The 15,034-nt window shown below is 49.5% G+C and overlaps 1 protein-coding gene and 1 long non-coding RNA gene across 2 annotated transcripts; both read left to right on the top strand.

Annotated features, from left to right (window-relative positions):
- Window positions 1–1,079, top strand: LOC121107910. Its single transcript, XR_005842302.1, has 2 exons — window positions 1–740; window positions 930–1,079. It is a non-coding gene; the product is annotated as an uncharacterized LOC121107910 (long non-coding RNA).
- Window positions 1,080–11,336: 10,257 nt separating this feature from the next.
- On the top strand, window positions 11,337–14,843 carry LOC107055450. Its single transcript, XM_046904880.1, has 8 exons — window positions 11,337–11,562; window positions 11,902–11,946; window positions 12,128–12,421; window positions 13,195–13,233; window positions 13,420–13,515; window positions 13,597–13,621; window positions 13,856–14,492; window positions 14,694–14,843. Exons 1-7 carry the CDS (start codon window positions 11,424–11,426, stop codon window positions 13,929–13,931), a joined length of 714 nt encoding a protein of 237 aa, XP_046760836.1. The 5' UTR covers window positions 11,337–11,423; the 3' UTR covers window positions 13,932–14,492; window positions 14,694–14,843.
- Window positions 14,844–15,034: the final 191 nt, after the last annotated feature.

The following is a 15,034-nucleotide window of genomic DNA, read 5'->3' as shown; positions in this document are numbered from 1 at the left end:
TCCTGCTGGATCATCAAGAAAGGTCAGGGCTTATGGGCTTCTAAGTACTGTGTGGGATCCATGAGGCTGTCAAAGCTCTGATGTGGGACTCTTCTTCTTTCAGATGCTTGTGGGAAGAGATGCTGTAGGTGAGCAGGAAGTGGCAGGTCTGGGTAATTGGTGGGCATCTGGGACCCTGGGGTGCTGCTCCTTTTTCAGTGTGAGCTTTGTCAGTGGATTCCCTCGTGTAGAGGAGGGATTGCAGTACAATAGGAGATGGAGGCACTTTTCCCTGGGAATATCTCCAGTGGCCCTTGGCTGCTTTGTGGAACCTCAATGCCTTTTCTCTCTGCTCTCTCTGTCTCTCTCCATGGTGCTGGTAGTGCTGAGGGATCTCCTGCCGACCACGATTCTTACTGTAAGTTTCAGTCCCTTGCACCCTTCCTTTCTAGGCATTGAGTACAATGCAGAGATGACCCCAAATGTTGTATTTTAAGTCAGTATTATCTCCACGTGCTCATGACAATCAGTATCGTGCAGAAGCAAAACCCGCCTCCCTACAGCACAGGGCATTTTCTTGGGGCTGCAAGGCAGACCTCAGGAGCCACTGTATGAAGCTGTAAGGGTGATGATTTTAGCAGAGGATGCCCACGGGTGCATTTGTGCTGGTGGCTGGGGAAGGTGTCTCCCCTGCTGATGGCTGGGCACTCATTCAGGATCTCCCTGCAGATGCCAATGTGGATGAAATGAGGAGAGTGAAGGTGAGTTGTGCTCTTGCAGAGGCCTGCAGGTTGAGCGTGCATTTTTTTGTCTGCAGAAGGCATGGCTTTGGAGGGGGAAATGCCAGCTCAGTTGTCACGGTGTGCAGTTCCCCTCCTGCCACTATCCCATGGGGAATGCTGCATGGCCGTGCTGTGGGACCACTGTAATTCCTTGTTTGTGTTTTGAAGGCCTCTGGAATACAAAGCTCTGAAGTTTGTACATAGGACAGAATGTCAGAAAGTGAGAGGCGATGCACCCCTTTCTCTGCAAGAACAAGGGGGAAAGCACAGCAGAGGTGACACTTATCAATAAAAGCATGAAATCCTTCTGCATCAGAATGAAGTTTGTGTACTTTCTGTCTGAATTGCACTCTGAGGGTGCCCATCTGTCCATAGGGGCTGTGACAGAATTCTTGTGCTTGGGGCTCATGGGAGGTATCAAAACAGGGCCATCCTGGGCATCTCCAGAGCTTCTTCCACCTAAAGCCACAGCAGTAATGCGTAAGCGCAGCTCATCACTTCATGATGTCTTTGATTCAAAACCGTGGTGAGCTTGATGATGCATAACAACAGCTCAGCACTTGCCGATGTCTCTAAAATAGCTGTGATATTTTATTGATATTCTAGGTGCTCCATACATAAGCAAGTCATACATCTTAGTGGCTAGAAATAATGGGAGAGCATACCCCATGAACCCAAAAGCCCCATGTTCTGCCCCAAGAGCCCTCTGCAAGAAAACACCATGGCCGTGACGCAGTCCTGGTTGCCCTTGGCATGCTGAAGCCTATGCATCTGTGCTGAGGGTCATCTGCTTCACGGGAGGCTGGAGGGGAAAGGAAAGCCCTGTTATTGCAGCTGCAGCCTGCAAGCCCTGCACAAGGAGGCTCCAGGAGCGCTGGAGGGAGCTGCATGCATTGGAGAAGCAGGCAGGAGTCAGCTAGCGAAAGTCAGAGCAGATCTGGGTTGGAAAACAAGGGGAGGCATTTGCCGTAGACTGAGGTAGAGTGGCTTGTGACTCAGAAATTAAATCTTGTGATTTGCAGTTTTTGTGCAAGTAAAGAGATGCATGAGCAAGCGTACAAAAATGAAAATGCGATTTCTGTGGAGCATATCACTTTGGTTTTGGGTGAGAAGGGCCCTGACTCACCTTGTCCCTTCGAAAGTGGGCAATGGTCGAGTCTGTGGGGAAAAAAAAACACACTATGAGTGCTCAGTATTCATGTGGGAAGGGGGGCGACCCACCACTGGTTTGGGCAGCAGACCCCGCGGGGCTCTGGACTGACTGTCCACCCCCGTTGCACCACTCTGAAGGAAGATTTGGAGGACCAGAGACGCAGGGCTTTGGGGGGGCATTTTCCCATCATTTGAGGCATTTTCTATATTTACACAGCACATCTGAGCCTGCTGCTCTGCAATGAAATTCAAGCTGCAAACAGAGCAAGGTGCAGGTGTGGTGGCGTTATATCCCCCATCCCCGACCACAGCATCCCCCTTTGCAGCTGCCTGCACATGCAGAGCAATATCTATGAGATATTTCCCCACTGCTGTCTGTGTGCACAGCAATATCCTCCAGTGCAGGGCTGAGCTTTGGTCTGTGCTTGAAACAAACACCATAGTGAGGGGAACTGTAGATGGGAGAACAGCAGAGTCTGAAGTGTGAGACCCGCTGTGCAAATGGGATTTGTCACTATGAGCACAGTGATGAAAGCACCCTGGAGAAACTGACTCTTGAGAAATGGTTTTTGCATGTCCAAGTGGGAAAGGGACAGGTGGGATGGCAAATGGGAGCCCAAGGGAAGGGGGTCCCCATGGAAAAGGGGTGCCCAGCACTCACACTGGATTTCTCCATAGTCGGTGGCTTGCACCTGCTGGCTGGGAACGTGCTGCTGCCTGTGGATTGAGGGAAAATGGATTTGGGGTGGATGTTTGCTGCAGGGGGCCAGGACTGTTATTCATTTGGATGAAGCCTCCTTGCATCAGGCACTGCATTCAGTCCAACCCCACGGCAATCCCTCATCCTCCAGGCATCCACGTGCTATGAGTAATGTTACCATGAGGAAATCCTTCCTTCTCCAACACCATGGCAGTCCCTTCCTGTTATGGGGGAACTCACAGATAATGCTGCCCTGCAAAAGGACTTCCCCAAGTTCCCAAATGCTCTCAAGTCGTCCCCTCCCAGCCTTCCTTCTCACCTTCGGCATCTCTCCCGGCAGGCACCTGTAAGAAAAACAGTCTCACATCAAAGCTGTGGCAGCCTCATGGATCCCCCACAGTCCCCTCAAGTCCTCACCTTTCCTAATGGTCCAGAAGGTGGCTGCAGACAGCAGGAGGGTGACAGTAACTGATACCACATGAATGACTGTGAGGTTCAGAGGAGTGTTGGTGTCTGGGGACACAGAGGGTGATGGGGTCAGATGGGAGTGACGCAGAAGTTGGGGTGTAACAGCGCCATAGAGATGAGATGGGAAAAGAGGGGAGGGATAGGGAAAAGGAAGAAGGGATGGGGTCAGTAGGAGCAAAGGAGAGTCCCTCACCTGCAGTTACGGTTCCTGCTGAGGAATTGGACACATGACCTGGACAGACATATGGATGGGCTGAGTGTCACCAGTGCTCATAGCTCTGCATGGACACAGCTCCTGAGTGCACTGCTTCGGGGCAGGGTATGTAGGCCTTGGAAGATGCCCACAGAGCCAGCTCTGTCCCCTGAGACACGCGGGCTGACATGGGGTTTCTGCCATTCTGATGATCAATTATCTAAACTATGATGAATTTAGAAATGCATGGCAGAAATGCAACTGTGCACCGTATGATCCTGCAGCACAACTCTCTCCTTTCCTTGACCTTGTGGATAAGAAAGGACTAGTATGTTGCTCTGCCTCTATGGGATGGGATGGCAGCATCCCAAATGCAAGACTCCATCCTGCATCTCCCCTCCTGCCACCATCCAAAGGCTCTTTTTTGGTGGCTTGGATGCAGGTAGAGGCACACGGATCCCAAAGCACACCAACATCTGCCCAGCCTCACACTATGGCCACAGCATCATCTCGTTGCTGCATAGGAAATCAAACAAAAAGGAGCAACCTCACACCTGGAAATCACCCCAGTTTCCCTTCCGCATTCTCAAAACAGTTTTGGAATAACCCTTGGAGCATCCTTACCCAGGAAAGGGATCATGCCCAAATCCTGGGCCTGCTTTATGTACCTGGGCACTGCAGAGCCTCATTTCTGCAGCATAAGATCAAGACAGGAACCCTTCCAGAGCCATCCTCTCTCTATTGGCACCTCTTGCTGCACATGGGATATCCATGTGGTGTTAATTACCCCCCATCCCCTATGTCCTCACCACACTGGTGTCATGTCCCACCTGTGACATGTAGATCCAAGGGAGTGCTGAGGGGAGATCTCCTCAGCCAATTGCTCTTGTTCCTCTGCTGGTACCTACATGTGTATGTCCCACTGCTTCTTGCAGAGATGTTCATCAGCATGGAGTAGATGACCGTATCCTGATGGGCTTTCATGCTGTACAGTTCCATCCCATCCTTGCAGAAGACAATTCGGGCAGCAGGAACCCGCTTCAGAAGGACACATTGAGCCAGGACAACTTCCCCTTCCTGAGCTCTGGAAGGGTTAAGGAGCATGGCTGGAGCCTGGAGAGTACCTGGAGAGATGGCACAGGGATTCCACCAGCATCATTAGCTGCAAAACACACTGCATTCCAAGTCATGGAGAATCTGCCCTCCTGGGGTGGATATTGGGAATTCTGAGGCAATAAAGCCTTTCTCTCTTTCCATCTCCTCCCCCAGGATGTCTTCTTTTTCTGGACCCATTCTCACACTCACCATCAGCTGTGGAACTGCAGATGCCCTGGGTGCTCACAGCAGTACCTGCACCGTGGAGCAGAGAGGGGTTTGGTTAGAGGGACAGTGTCCTGCACACCCACATGTTTCTGTCCATGTCTCCAGTCTTCAGCAGTCACCACTCCACAAGTGTATCCCCTTCCTGTATCACCACTGTCTCCATTTGAGCAAGCCTAAATCCATTTGGGATAAGTTTTCTTTTCCAGATGCAGTCTCCTCTACTTCCAAAATCATGCTTTTGGTGCATGATTCCATCCCACACGTACTCTACCTCCACCCTCGGTACCATCTCAAGCCTCTTTGTGCTGGGCTTCTTCCTCCAAGCAGGGTTCCCTGCTACCCAAAGCAGCCCCAACTCACCAAACACCAGCAGCAGGAGGACATGGACATGGGGACACAGCATGGCCCATCCCACCAGCCCGCACATCTTTTGGAGATCTCTCCTCACGGTTCCTGCTTTGCTGTGAGCTGGGTGCAGATGGTCACAGGCTTGTGTTGCGAGCCTAGGACACGTGCTGTGTGTTTCTGCAGCTGACAGAGAGTTAGTCACAGCGAGAGGCTGTGATGCAGCCCATGATGCATTTTTCGCATCTGCAGAGCCCCTGCTTTTATTTCAGGACACATAGAGACCTTAGCAAATGCCGTGCTTCCTGTCTCTTGGGGGGAGGAAACTTCTCCCTTTTCCCTCTTTTCCCCACCTCTTCTTACTGAGTGTGACCTCATTCTGTATGCAGCGTCCGTTTTATCTCTTTTTGTCAGCTACCTTGTCTCTGTCCCCTCCCAAGCTCCTGTTCATCTCCAGCCTGCCAAAGAGCCATAAAATAGAGGTGCTTGGGTTGGAAGGGACATTAAAGAGCAAGGAGTCACTTATAGAATTGTAAAAACCAGCAAAACAAACAAACAAACAAACAAACAGTATAAGCACAGAATTAAAGAAGCCGACACCATACTGCCATTAGTTAGGAGCTCATTGCTTGTGTTCCAGTTGAGAAGGGCCACAGATCATTTTGTCCAGCCGCGAATGAGTGACGGTCACGTTCTCTCCATCCCCATTCAAGTGGGATTTTTCATCATGAGTCATGGGTTGCAAGCACTGTGGAGAAATTTTCCCTTGATGAATGGATTCAGCATGTACGAAGGAATGAGCAGGGTTGCTACCAGGAGCTCATGGCGAGAAGATCCCTGTGGATATGGGTTGCCCAGCACTCACACTGGATTCCTCCACAGCCGGTGCCTTCCAAATGCTGCCTGGATTGGGATCTGGGTGGGTCCAGGATTGATTTTCACTTGTAGAATGCCTCCTTGCATTGGGCAATGTGTTCAGTCCAACCCCATGGCAATCCCTCATCATGCATGTGTCCAGGGGCTGTCATGGATGTTTGCATGAGGGAGTACTTCCTTCTGCAATCCCAAGATAATCCCTTTTTTTCCATGGTTGAACTCACAGGTAATGCTGCCCTGCACAAGGATGTCCCCAGGGTCCCACTCCCCTCTTTTCCCACAAGCCTTTTCCACTGTTGTCACCGTGTTGACCATGGCTTCCAGGGGACTGATTGGAGAGATAGGGACAGTGGGGAGTGATGGGCACATTGTGCTCCAATGGGGACATTGGAGTTGAATGGGGACAGAATGAGGAGATGAGAAGACTGAGGTGTGTCGGCATCCCTGGAGCGCAGGGTTGATCCCTCACCTCTAGGTTCTGTGGTTCACACCCACCTGGTCTAAACAGGCAAAGAATCATGGAATCATAGAATGTTTAGAGTTGGAAGGGACCTATGCAAGCCATCGAGTCCAGCTCCTGTGAAGTGAACTGGGACACCACAGCTAGATCAGGTTGCCCAGGGCCTTATCCAGCCTAGCCTAGAAAGTCCCCAGGGACGGAGCACCAGCCAAATCTCTAGGCAACCTGTTCCAGTGCCTCACCTCCTCACGGTGAGGAGTGCACCGTTAGGAGCAGTGAGTAAGAAAACACTTGGCACTTGTATTATTCTTTGTTTCCCAAGTATCGTCAGCAGTTGAAATCTGAAGAACAATAAAGAATCTGAAAAGGAAATCCAATTAGTGTCGCCTATAACCATATCAACAAGAAAGCCTCAGATTTGTCCTAATGCTACACGGTACTTTGATCTATACCTGATACCCAATCACTGTGGTAAAAATAAATCCCGATAGAACTATACTCCATCCGGGAAAGCATAGAATGTACGCCCATCAGAAGGGGAGAAAATATCAGACAATTGAGGCAAACGTATGCACCGTGGGAGAACAGAAGGATTTATTTCAAAGAGGAATACCAACACAGCCCAAGACACTGGTCTTGACGCTATACAAAATATCTGCTCTTTCCCAATAGCTCCTGACAAACCCTTCTCCTTGTTGCAGGGAAAAAGAGAAAGCAAAGATCCGGTAAAGCCCCTTCACTACTCATGAAAACCAGTCTTAGTTGATCTGCCACCAACACGACAAGTACTTCCCATTCTCAAAGCACCACTGAATTTTTGTGTGTGGGAAGGTTCCAACGCCCACAGGTAAGAACATCGTATTCAGACTCAGTGGATAATCCCATCCTTGTCATCTTTGGATTCTCTGTATCTATGTATACAGGTTTTGAGAAGAGGCAATGCAAGACCCTTGTTAGCCATGACTGTACTAATGCTTGTGTGCACTTCTTGTTTGCTCACATTTGTGATTGCCATGTTTTACGTTCCAAAATAGGTTAGCCATGGGCATGGTGTTACTGAAATAAGAAGGACTGTGGGGTGTAGAATCGAAGAGGGAGAGACTGCTGCATCAGCATCCACCATGCCACCATCTAATCTGAAGAAGCTCAAACAAAGTGGAGGCAGTGAACGGACTGCTGAACTGTTTCATGCACTGTTTTGAGGCATGGAATCCAAATCCATGCGGAGATTGTGGAGACTCGTGGGATGGGGGAAAGGGTTGGTGTGAATGGCAATAGATGTGAGCACCCACCTGGTTGTCTGCTCTTAATGAGCACATAACCTGGTGTTCTATTCTTAATGAGCACCCGCCTGGCATTCTAATCTTCATGAGTTTTCCAGGTCATGGAATTGTAACACTGAGGCCTAGCATGGTGTAGACACCTAAGCAAGACATATACCAGTGCAGCCGTTGAGCCTGTTTGTCACACAGCCCCCAACCTACCCTCTCCTCTAACAGAATGTAGGTGAAGTTTGGGAAAGCCCTGCCTCCTGTTACTTTATGTTTCTGAAGAATGCCTGTTCCAAGAGAGTGCTTAGGTAAACTGCATATTCTGGAGAGCCATGTGGGGATGGGCCCAGATCTTGCTCCGTTGATGAAACTCAGCAGTGAGCCACTTGTAATGAGCTGGTGCATCCATGCACATACCCACAACTCCACTGAAGCTTCTGCAGCTACAGTTAGCATCTTTATATTCCACTGAAATTTGGGTTTGGCTCTTGAATCTGTGCTCTAATACAGGTTTTTTTGGTCTCAAGCACTACTACAATTGTGCCTGTGGTTGGCCGTGGGTCCCACTGATCCTCACAATGTGTTTGTAAAAAGCTGGGAGGGAAACTTTATTTGATGTTTATTTTTTGTCAGTATATCATACCAATGTACATTATTTAAAGCCAGAAGTAGTTAAAAAATGAGAGTTGATCATGCAAAGTAAGTAACAACACAGCAAGTCTTTAAATATGTTTTTTGTGGATGTTCAAACTCAGACTCTGCTATTTCTTCTGCTAGAACCAGAGTTATGGTGCTAAGCAGTATGGACAGTGCATCATAATCCTTTTTCCAAGAAGTTACCAATTCCCTTCCCTTGACATTCTGTTCAGTGGTCAGTGCTTCACCAACTCCGAGGACTAAGGAAATCTTCTGTGCCTCTGTGTCACACAGATTGGTTCTGTTCTGTCGCCACGTCAGCAATTGATTAAACAGCAGAACAAAAGTGAAAGTGAAAGCAATTCCAGTAGCAAGCTGCACACTCACGTATGGTTTGATTCTGCAGACTGGTAAGGCTGTGTTTTCGGCTCTCAAGAGCTCTGTATGGTTTTTGAGTTTCCTTATCTCTTGGCCAGTCTCATGGCAGTTGCATGATTTCTGTGTGGACCACAAGTTCCTCAACAAGACATTCAAATGTGTTCACACGGGTATAGAAGTCTTAAATATTCACAGGCGTGTATGTCTGGGCTTACCAGACTCAAGCCTGCCTGACTGTAATGGGGACAAATGAATACGTCTGTGGCAGACAGGTATTTATTCAGGTAAGAATCTGTATTAATGGATGGATCTCAGAAAGATGGAAGGTTTGCACTCGGTGAGAAATAGAAGTAAAAGCCAAAGGACACAAAGGCAAAGAAGTGAGCATATGGTTAAAATAATCTTTACTACTGACTGTGAAATAAATCCCTTCTTGTTTCCAAATACATACCCAAGCAATGAATCGATGTTCAGAGATCATTCAAGAAGGGATGTGAAAGATGAAAGGTGCCCGGAGGTCCCTGCGAGTTGGGGCAGGTGTGACTTTTATATCCTGCTCCTGCCCCCTGGCAGAACGATAGCAATAAACAACAAGAATTCCCATATCCATCCTATGTCAGTGGGCTATTCATGGGCAGCATCATCTCCAGCAGCATCCTCTTCCATGCACTTAGCAAGAGTCTCACATTTCCTTTATGCAAAGTCTGAGTCTGTGTTATGATTTTATGTTTTGCTGATTGATCAAAAATTCAACCCAAACTGCGGAGTCCATCCAGGTGACTGAAGAGACTCAGCATCTGAGAATTCTAGACACTGAGTGAAACTGTAAGCCTTGTAGATAAGGCAGGCAAGTCAAGTAAGGAAGATCTCAAAAGACACAGCGACACATGCTAACCATTCACATTCCCTACCTATGGACTCAGGTTGAGTAGGAGATTAATAATTCATCTTGCCTTGAGATAAAGCACATCAAATATGGCAGCCCTTGAGGGAGTGCTATACAGACTTGGTGCAAGATAATCAGCAGATGGGAGCTCTCTACACTAGCAGAAGGAATAGAAATTGAAGAGCATTTTTGATAAAAAATCCCATAAGTGCTTTTGGGATTCATTGTAGGTGTTTGGACCACAGCCTGGCTGTGACACAATCCTAGCCTTTGCCTTTGCTCTCTGTTCATGTGTGTCATGCAGTAACTGCTCTGAGCTGGGGGACTCAGAGCAGTGTCATTCTGCCTGAGGAATAAGGACACACTCTGTGCTGCTAGCAGGCACCTTACAGCACCTTTCATCAAAAACCAGCTGGAAGATGGACAAACGCAGGGGGAATCCTGCCCCACAGACCTAAAGCCCTTCCCACCTGAATGGAAACACTCGGTCTGTCTTCGTCATTCAGCCCAGAGCAAAGCAACTGTGGTCATGCCGTGCAAAGAGGTGATGTTCTTTGCACCCCATCAGCCCTCTGCACTCACACACCTCTATGGTTTTGGTCCCTCAGACTGGAGATGTGCAGCTGCTGCTCTTTTAAATGCCGCTTCCAGCCCAGCTCCATGCAAGCAAAGCATCACGGAGAAATACATCTTTCTGAAGGAGCGGTGGGGTGAATCTTGTGTGGGAGGAAAGTTCTCCTTCCTAAACAGAAGAGGCGTTACTGTGTGCATGAAGCTGTAGTCTGGCCAGGCCAGAGAGCACAAAGAAAGGGGGATACAAAAATAGCACAGGCAGATTCTGAGCACGCAGGAGGTTCATTGCTCACCACAGAGTGAGTTCTCAGCACATGGTCACGTTTTGTGGGTCTGCTGATCATCTCCATGGGCAGATGCAGGGCCTGAGCTGAGTTCCTCCATTCTCAGCACAGAGAGCAGAACTGTAGCCGTGGTCCTGCTCTGCCACGTTTTGTGGGTCGACAGGTTGCATCATGGGCAGATGCAGGGCCAGAGTTTCCAGTGGATGAGTTCCCCACAGGGGAGTGGGGAGAGGCAGAGGTTAATTTTCCTGCCGAGATTGTAATTGAAGTGATAAGTGCTTGTGGTGATTACAGCAGTAATACTGAGTGGTTTCTGCTGGTGGAGTTCTGCAGGTGGTGGAGAGTGTGTAGCAGCACTGAAGGCACTGGTTTTCTTCTGGGCCTCTCACTGTTGGGATGTTCCCTTAAGGGTGCAGTGCAATGGGGCTGAGAGTAGAGTCAAAGGAGCATGGACACAGGGGGGAGATGGAGTAGAATGCAGAAGAGATGCCATGTCAAGCAACAAGATGTTGTATTTAATGTGAGCTTATAAACAAGGGCAGCAACTGATTACACAGTTTAATGGTGATAGGAAAAAAGAGAAAGGATCTGTACTGAAAGAGGAGTGGTTCAGTTTAGATGCTAGAAGAAAATTCTTGATTCAGAGGGTGTTGCGGCACTAGCACAGCTGCCCATTGAAGCAGTGCATGCCTGGAGGTGCTCCAGGATGGGTTAAATGGGGCCGTAGGTTTTTATGAGTCTATGGCTAACTGCATAATCTTTCAGGTCCTCTCCAGATCAAACCATTTTCTTTGATGACTCTGTGATAGACTGGAGATGGCCAGGAGGTTGCAAGAAAACAGAGCAAGGAGGAGAGCTGACGCAAAGAGACCGATGGGACCCTGCATGCAGAATGGGGGCATGATCAGCAAGATCAGGTGGGCATAAGGGGGAGAAGGGAGAAGATTCCTCCCTTTAAGAAACAGGAAACACAGACCATGATGAGGTGTCTGACGTCCCCAAATAAAAGCGGTAGCTCGGCAGACACAACAGATGCACCATGGGCTGCATCACAGTCTCTCACCGTGGGTAACTCTGTCAGCTAGAAAAATACCACAGGACAGGTCCTGGGGTTGCAATGCAAACCAGTGTCCATCTGTATCCAGCTCACATCAAAGTAGGCGCTGTGAGAAGAGATCGCCAAAAGATGTTGGGGGAAGCACAGTGGACCATGGCGTGTCCTCGTGTCCCTGCCCTCCTGCTGCTGGTGGTGGTTGGTGAGTTGGGGATGCTGTGTGAAGTAGGGAACCATGCCTGGAGCAGGAATCCCACCAGAAATAGGCTTGGGATGGTGCTGAGGGCAGTGGTGCAGTAGGTGAAGGGTGTAGGCGTGCTCCAAAAATACGTGGGTTACAAATGCTGGGTGCTTTAGAAAGATAGGGAACAGTACTTGAAGCAGCAAACGCACCACAAATGGACCCGATCTTTCTCAGAGACACTGTATGGGGATAGGCAGACGGGATGGTGCCTAGTCCTCCGTGGGGACATGGGTGGGAACATCTGGGTGAGCAGGACATTGTCCCTCTAAACAAAACTCTCTCTGTCCCGTGGTGCAGGTACTGGTGTGAACACCCAGAACACCTGCATCTCCAGGGCTGATGGTGAGTGTGAGAATGGGTCCAGAAAAAGAAGACATCCTGGGGGAGGAAATGGGAAGAGAGAAGAGCAGTTTTCCCCCCTGAATTCCCAATGTCCATCTCTGGAGTGCTGATTGTCTGTGCCTTGTGATTCAATGTGTTTTGCAACCAATGAGGTGGTGGAATCCCTGTGCCATCTCTCCAGGTACTCTCCAGGCTCCAGTCCTGTTCCTTAACGCATCCAGTGCTCAGGAAGGAGAAGTTGTCTTGGCTCGATGTGTCTTTCAGAAACAGTTTCCTTCTACCCGAATTGTCTTGTGCAAGGATGGGTTGGAGGTGTATAGTGTGAAGGTCCAAGAGGGAAGGGTCATGAGCTCCATGCTGCTGAACATCACTGAGAGAAGTGCGGGGACATACACATGTTTCTACCAGCAGAGGAGCACGAAAAACTGGCTGAGGAGCTCTCCCCTCAGCGCTCCCTTGGACCTGCAGGTCACAGGTGGGACATGACACCAGGGTGGTGGGGACACAGGGGATGGGGTGACTGAACACCACATAGATTTTCAGGATCAAAAAATGCCATAGAGAGACGTGGGCTCTGGAATGGTCTCCCTCTCCATCCCGTGGTGCAGAAATGGGGCACTGCTGTGCCCAGGCTTAGGAAGCAGGTGCAGGGTTTGGGCACAATCCCTTTCCTGGGAAGGGATGCTGCAAGGGTTATTACAAAAATGTTTCGAGAATGCGGAAGGGAAACTGGGGTGATTTCCAAGTGTGGGGTGGTTTCTCACTATGTGAGCTCCTAAGCAGCAAGAAGATGATGCTGTGGCCATAGTGTGGGGATGGCCAGATGTTGGTGTGCTTTGGGATCTGGGTGCCTCTACCTGCTTCAACAAAACCACCTAAAAGAGGCTTTAGATGGCGGCAGGAGGGGAAATGCATTGTGGAGTCTTGCAATTGGGATGCTGCCATCCCATCCTACAGAGGCAGATCAACATACTAGTCCTTTCTTATCCACAAGGTGAAGTAGAGAATTGTGCTGCAGTATCATACAGTGCACGGTTGCATCTCTGCCATGCATTTTTAAATCCAGCATAGTTTACGTAATCAGATTGAAGGGAACCTACATCATTCCATGTGTCTCAGGAGAAGGGCAGGCTCAGTGGGCACCTTCCTATGGCTGCAAGCCCTGCCCCATAGCAATGCACTCAGGAGCTGTGTTCATGCAGAGGTGAGAGTTCGGGGGATACTCAGCCCATCCATTTGTCCCCCCAGGCCTTGTGCCCAGATCCACGGAAGAGACAGCACATGCCGGTGAGAGGCTCCCCTTTGGTCCTGTTGACCCTGTCCCTTACTGTTGTCCTCATCCCTTCCCTGTGTCCCCATACCAGCACTACATCCCCATCACACCCCACTGTCTGCATCACCCTGCTCTGACCACATCACATACCCGTGTCCCCATCCTATTCATTAGTCCCCATCACTCCACTTTGTCCCCAGACTCATACACCCCGTTGGGCCCCATAGTCATCGCTGTGGCATCAGTGGCTGTCACCCTGCTCCTGTCTGCAGCCTCCTGCTGGATCATCAAGAAAGGTCAGGGCTTCTGGGCTTCTGGGTACTGTGTGGGATCCATGAGGCTGTCAAAGCTCTGATGTGGGACTCTTCTTCTTTCAGGTGCTTGTGGGAAGAGATGTTGTAGGTGAGCAGGAAGTGGCAGGTCTGGGTAATTGGTGGGCATCTGGGACCCTGGGGTGCTGCTCCTTTTTCAGTGTGAGCTTTGTCAGTGGATTCCCTCGTGTAGAGGAGGGATTGCAGTACGATAGGAGATGGAGGCACTTTTCCCTGGGAATATCTCCAGTGGCCCTTGGATGCTTTGTGGAACCTCAATGCCTTTTCTCTCTGCTCTCTCTGTCTCTCTCCATGGTGCTGGTAGTGCTGAGGGATCTCCTGCCGACCACGATTTGTACTGTAAGTTTCAGTCCCTTGCACCCTTCCTTTCTAGGCATTGAGTACAATGCAGAGATGATCCCAAATGCTGTGTTTTAAGTCAGTATTATCTCCACGTGCAAATGACAATCAATGCTTATAAAGTTAATTTTTCCGGATATAGTCCCTATAGTATTCCGGCATCATCTCTCTAAACATCCTTGACAAATATGGTCTCATTCTCTTCACCCTGCTATACAGTCTCCACTCCTGTAGCTGACACTGCTGGGAATTAACAAATGCTTCACTTTCAAACTCTGCACTGAGCAGATAGTGTTTCAGAGGAAATGTGTCTGTTCAGAGCACTTTTTTGGGTGAGGACCATTCTCAGCAACAGAGCAGCCTCCACCCAATATCGTGGAGAAGCAAAACCCGCCTCCCTACAGCACAGGGCATTTTCTTGGGGCTGCAAGGCAGACCTCAGGAGCTGCTGTATGAAGCTGTAAGGGTGATGATTTTGGCAGAGGATGCCCATGGGTGCATCTGTGTTGGTGGCTGGGGAAGGTCTCTCCCCTGCTGATGGCTGGGCACTCATTCAGGATCTCCCTGCAGATGCCAACGTGGATGAAATGAGGAGAGTGAAGGTGAGTTGTGCTCTTGCAGAGGCCTGCAGGTTGAGCGTGCATTTTTTTGTCTGCAGAAGGCATGGCTTTGGAGGGGAAATGCCAGCTCAGTTGTCACGGTGGCGGTGCTCTGGCTGCAGTTCCCCTCCTGCCATGATCCCATGGGGAATGCTGCATGGCCATGCTGTGGGACCACTGTAATTCCTTGTTTGTGTTTTGAAGGCCTCTGGAATACACAGCTCTGAAGTTTGTACATAGGACAGAATGTCAGAAAGTGAGAGGCGATCCACCCCTTTCTCTGCAAGAACAAGGGGGAAAGCACAGCAGAGGTGACACTTATCAATAAAAGCATGAAATCCTTCTGCATCAGAATGAAGTTGGTGTACTTCTTCTGTCTGAATGCACTCTGAGGGTGCCCATCTGTCCATAGGGGCTGTGACAGAATCCTTGTGCTTGGGGCTCATGGGAGGTATCAAGACAGGGCCATCCTGGGCATCTCCAGAGCTTCTTCCACCTAAAGCCACAGCAGTGATGTATAACCGCAGCTCATCACTTCATGATGT

The sequence above is a fragment of the Gallus gallus genome, chromosome 31 (genome assembly GCF_016699485.2).
Source record: "Gallus gallus isolate bGalGal1 chromosome 31, bGalGal1.mat.broiler.GRCg7b, whole genome shotgun sequence".
Taxonomy (NCBI): domain Eukaryota; kingdom Metazoa; phylum Chordata; class Aves; order Galliformes; family Phasianidae; genus Gallus; species Gallus gallus.
The sequence above is the reverse complement of the archived record's forward strand: the minus strand, read 5'-3'. Positions and strand labels throughout refer to the sequence as shown.

What these genes read in the sequence shown, in the direction of transcription:
- LOC107055450 (XM_046904880.1), top strand. Translation starts at nt 11,424, where the DNA reads ATGCAAACCAGTGTCCATCTGTATCCAGCTCACATCAAAGTAGGCGCT. An exon ending in CTTGGACCTGCAGGTCACAG is followed by an intron (nt 12,422 to 13,194) that starts GTGGGACATGAC and finishes TTGTCCCCCCAG; the next exon opens with GCCTTGTGCCCAGATCCACG. An exon ending in CTGCTGGATCATCAAGAAAG is followed by an intron (nt 13,516 to 13,596) that starts GTCAGGGCTTCT and finishes TTCTTCTTTCAG; the next exon opens with GTGCTTGTGGGAAGAGATGT.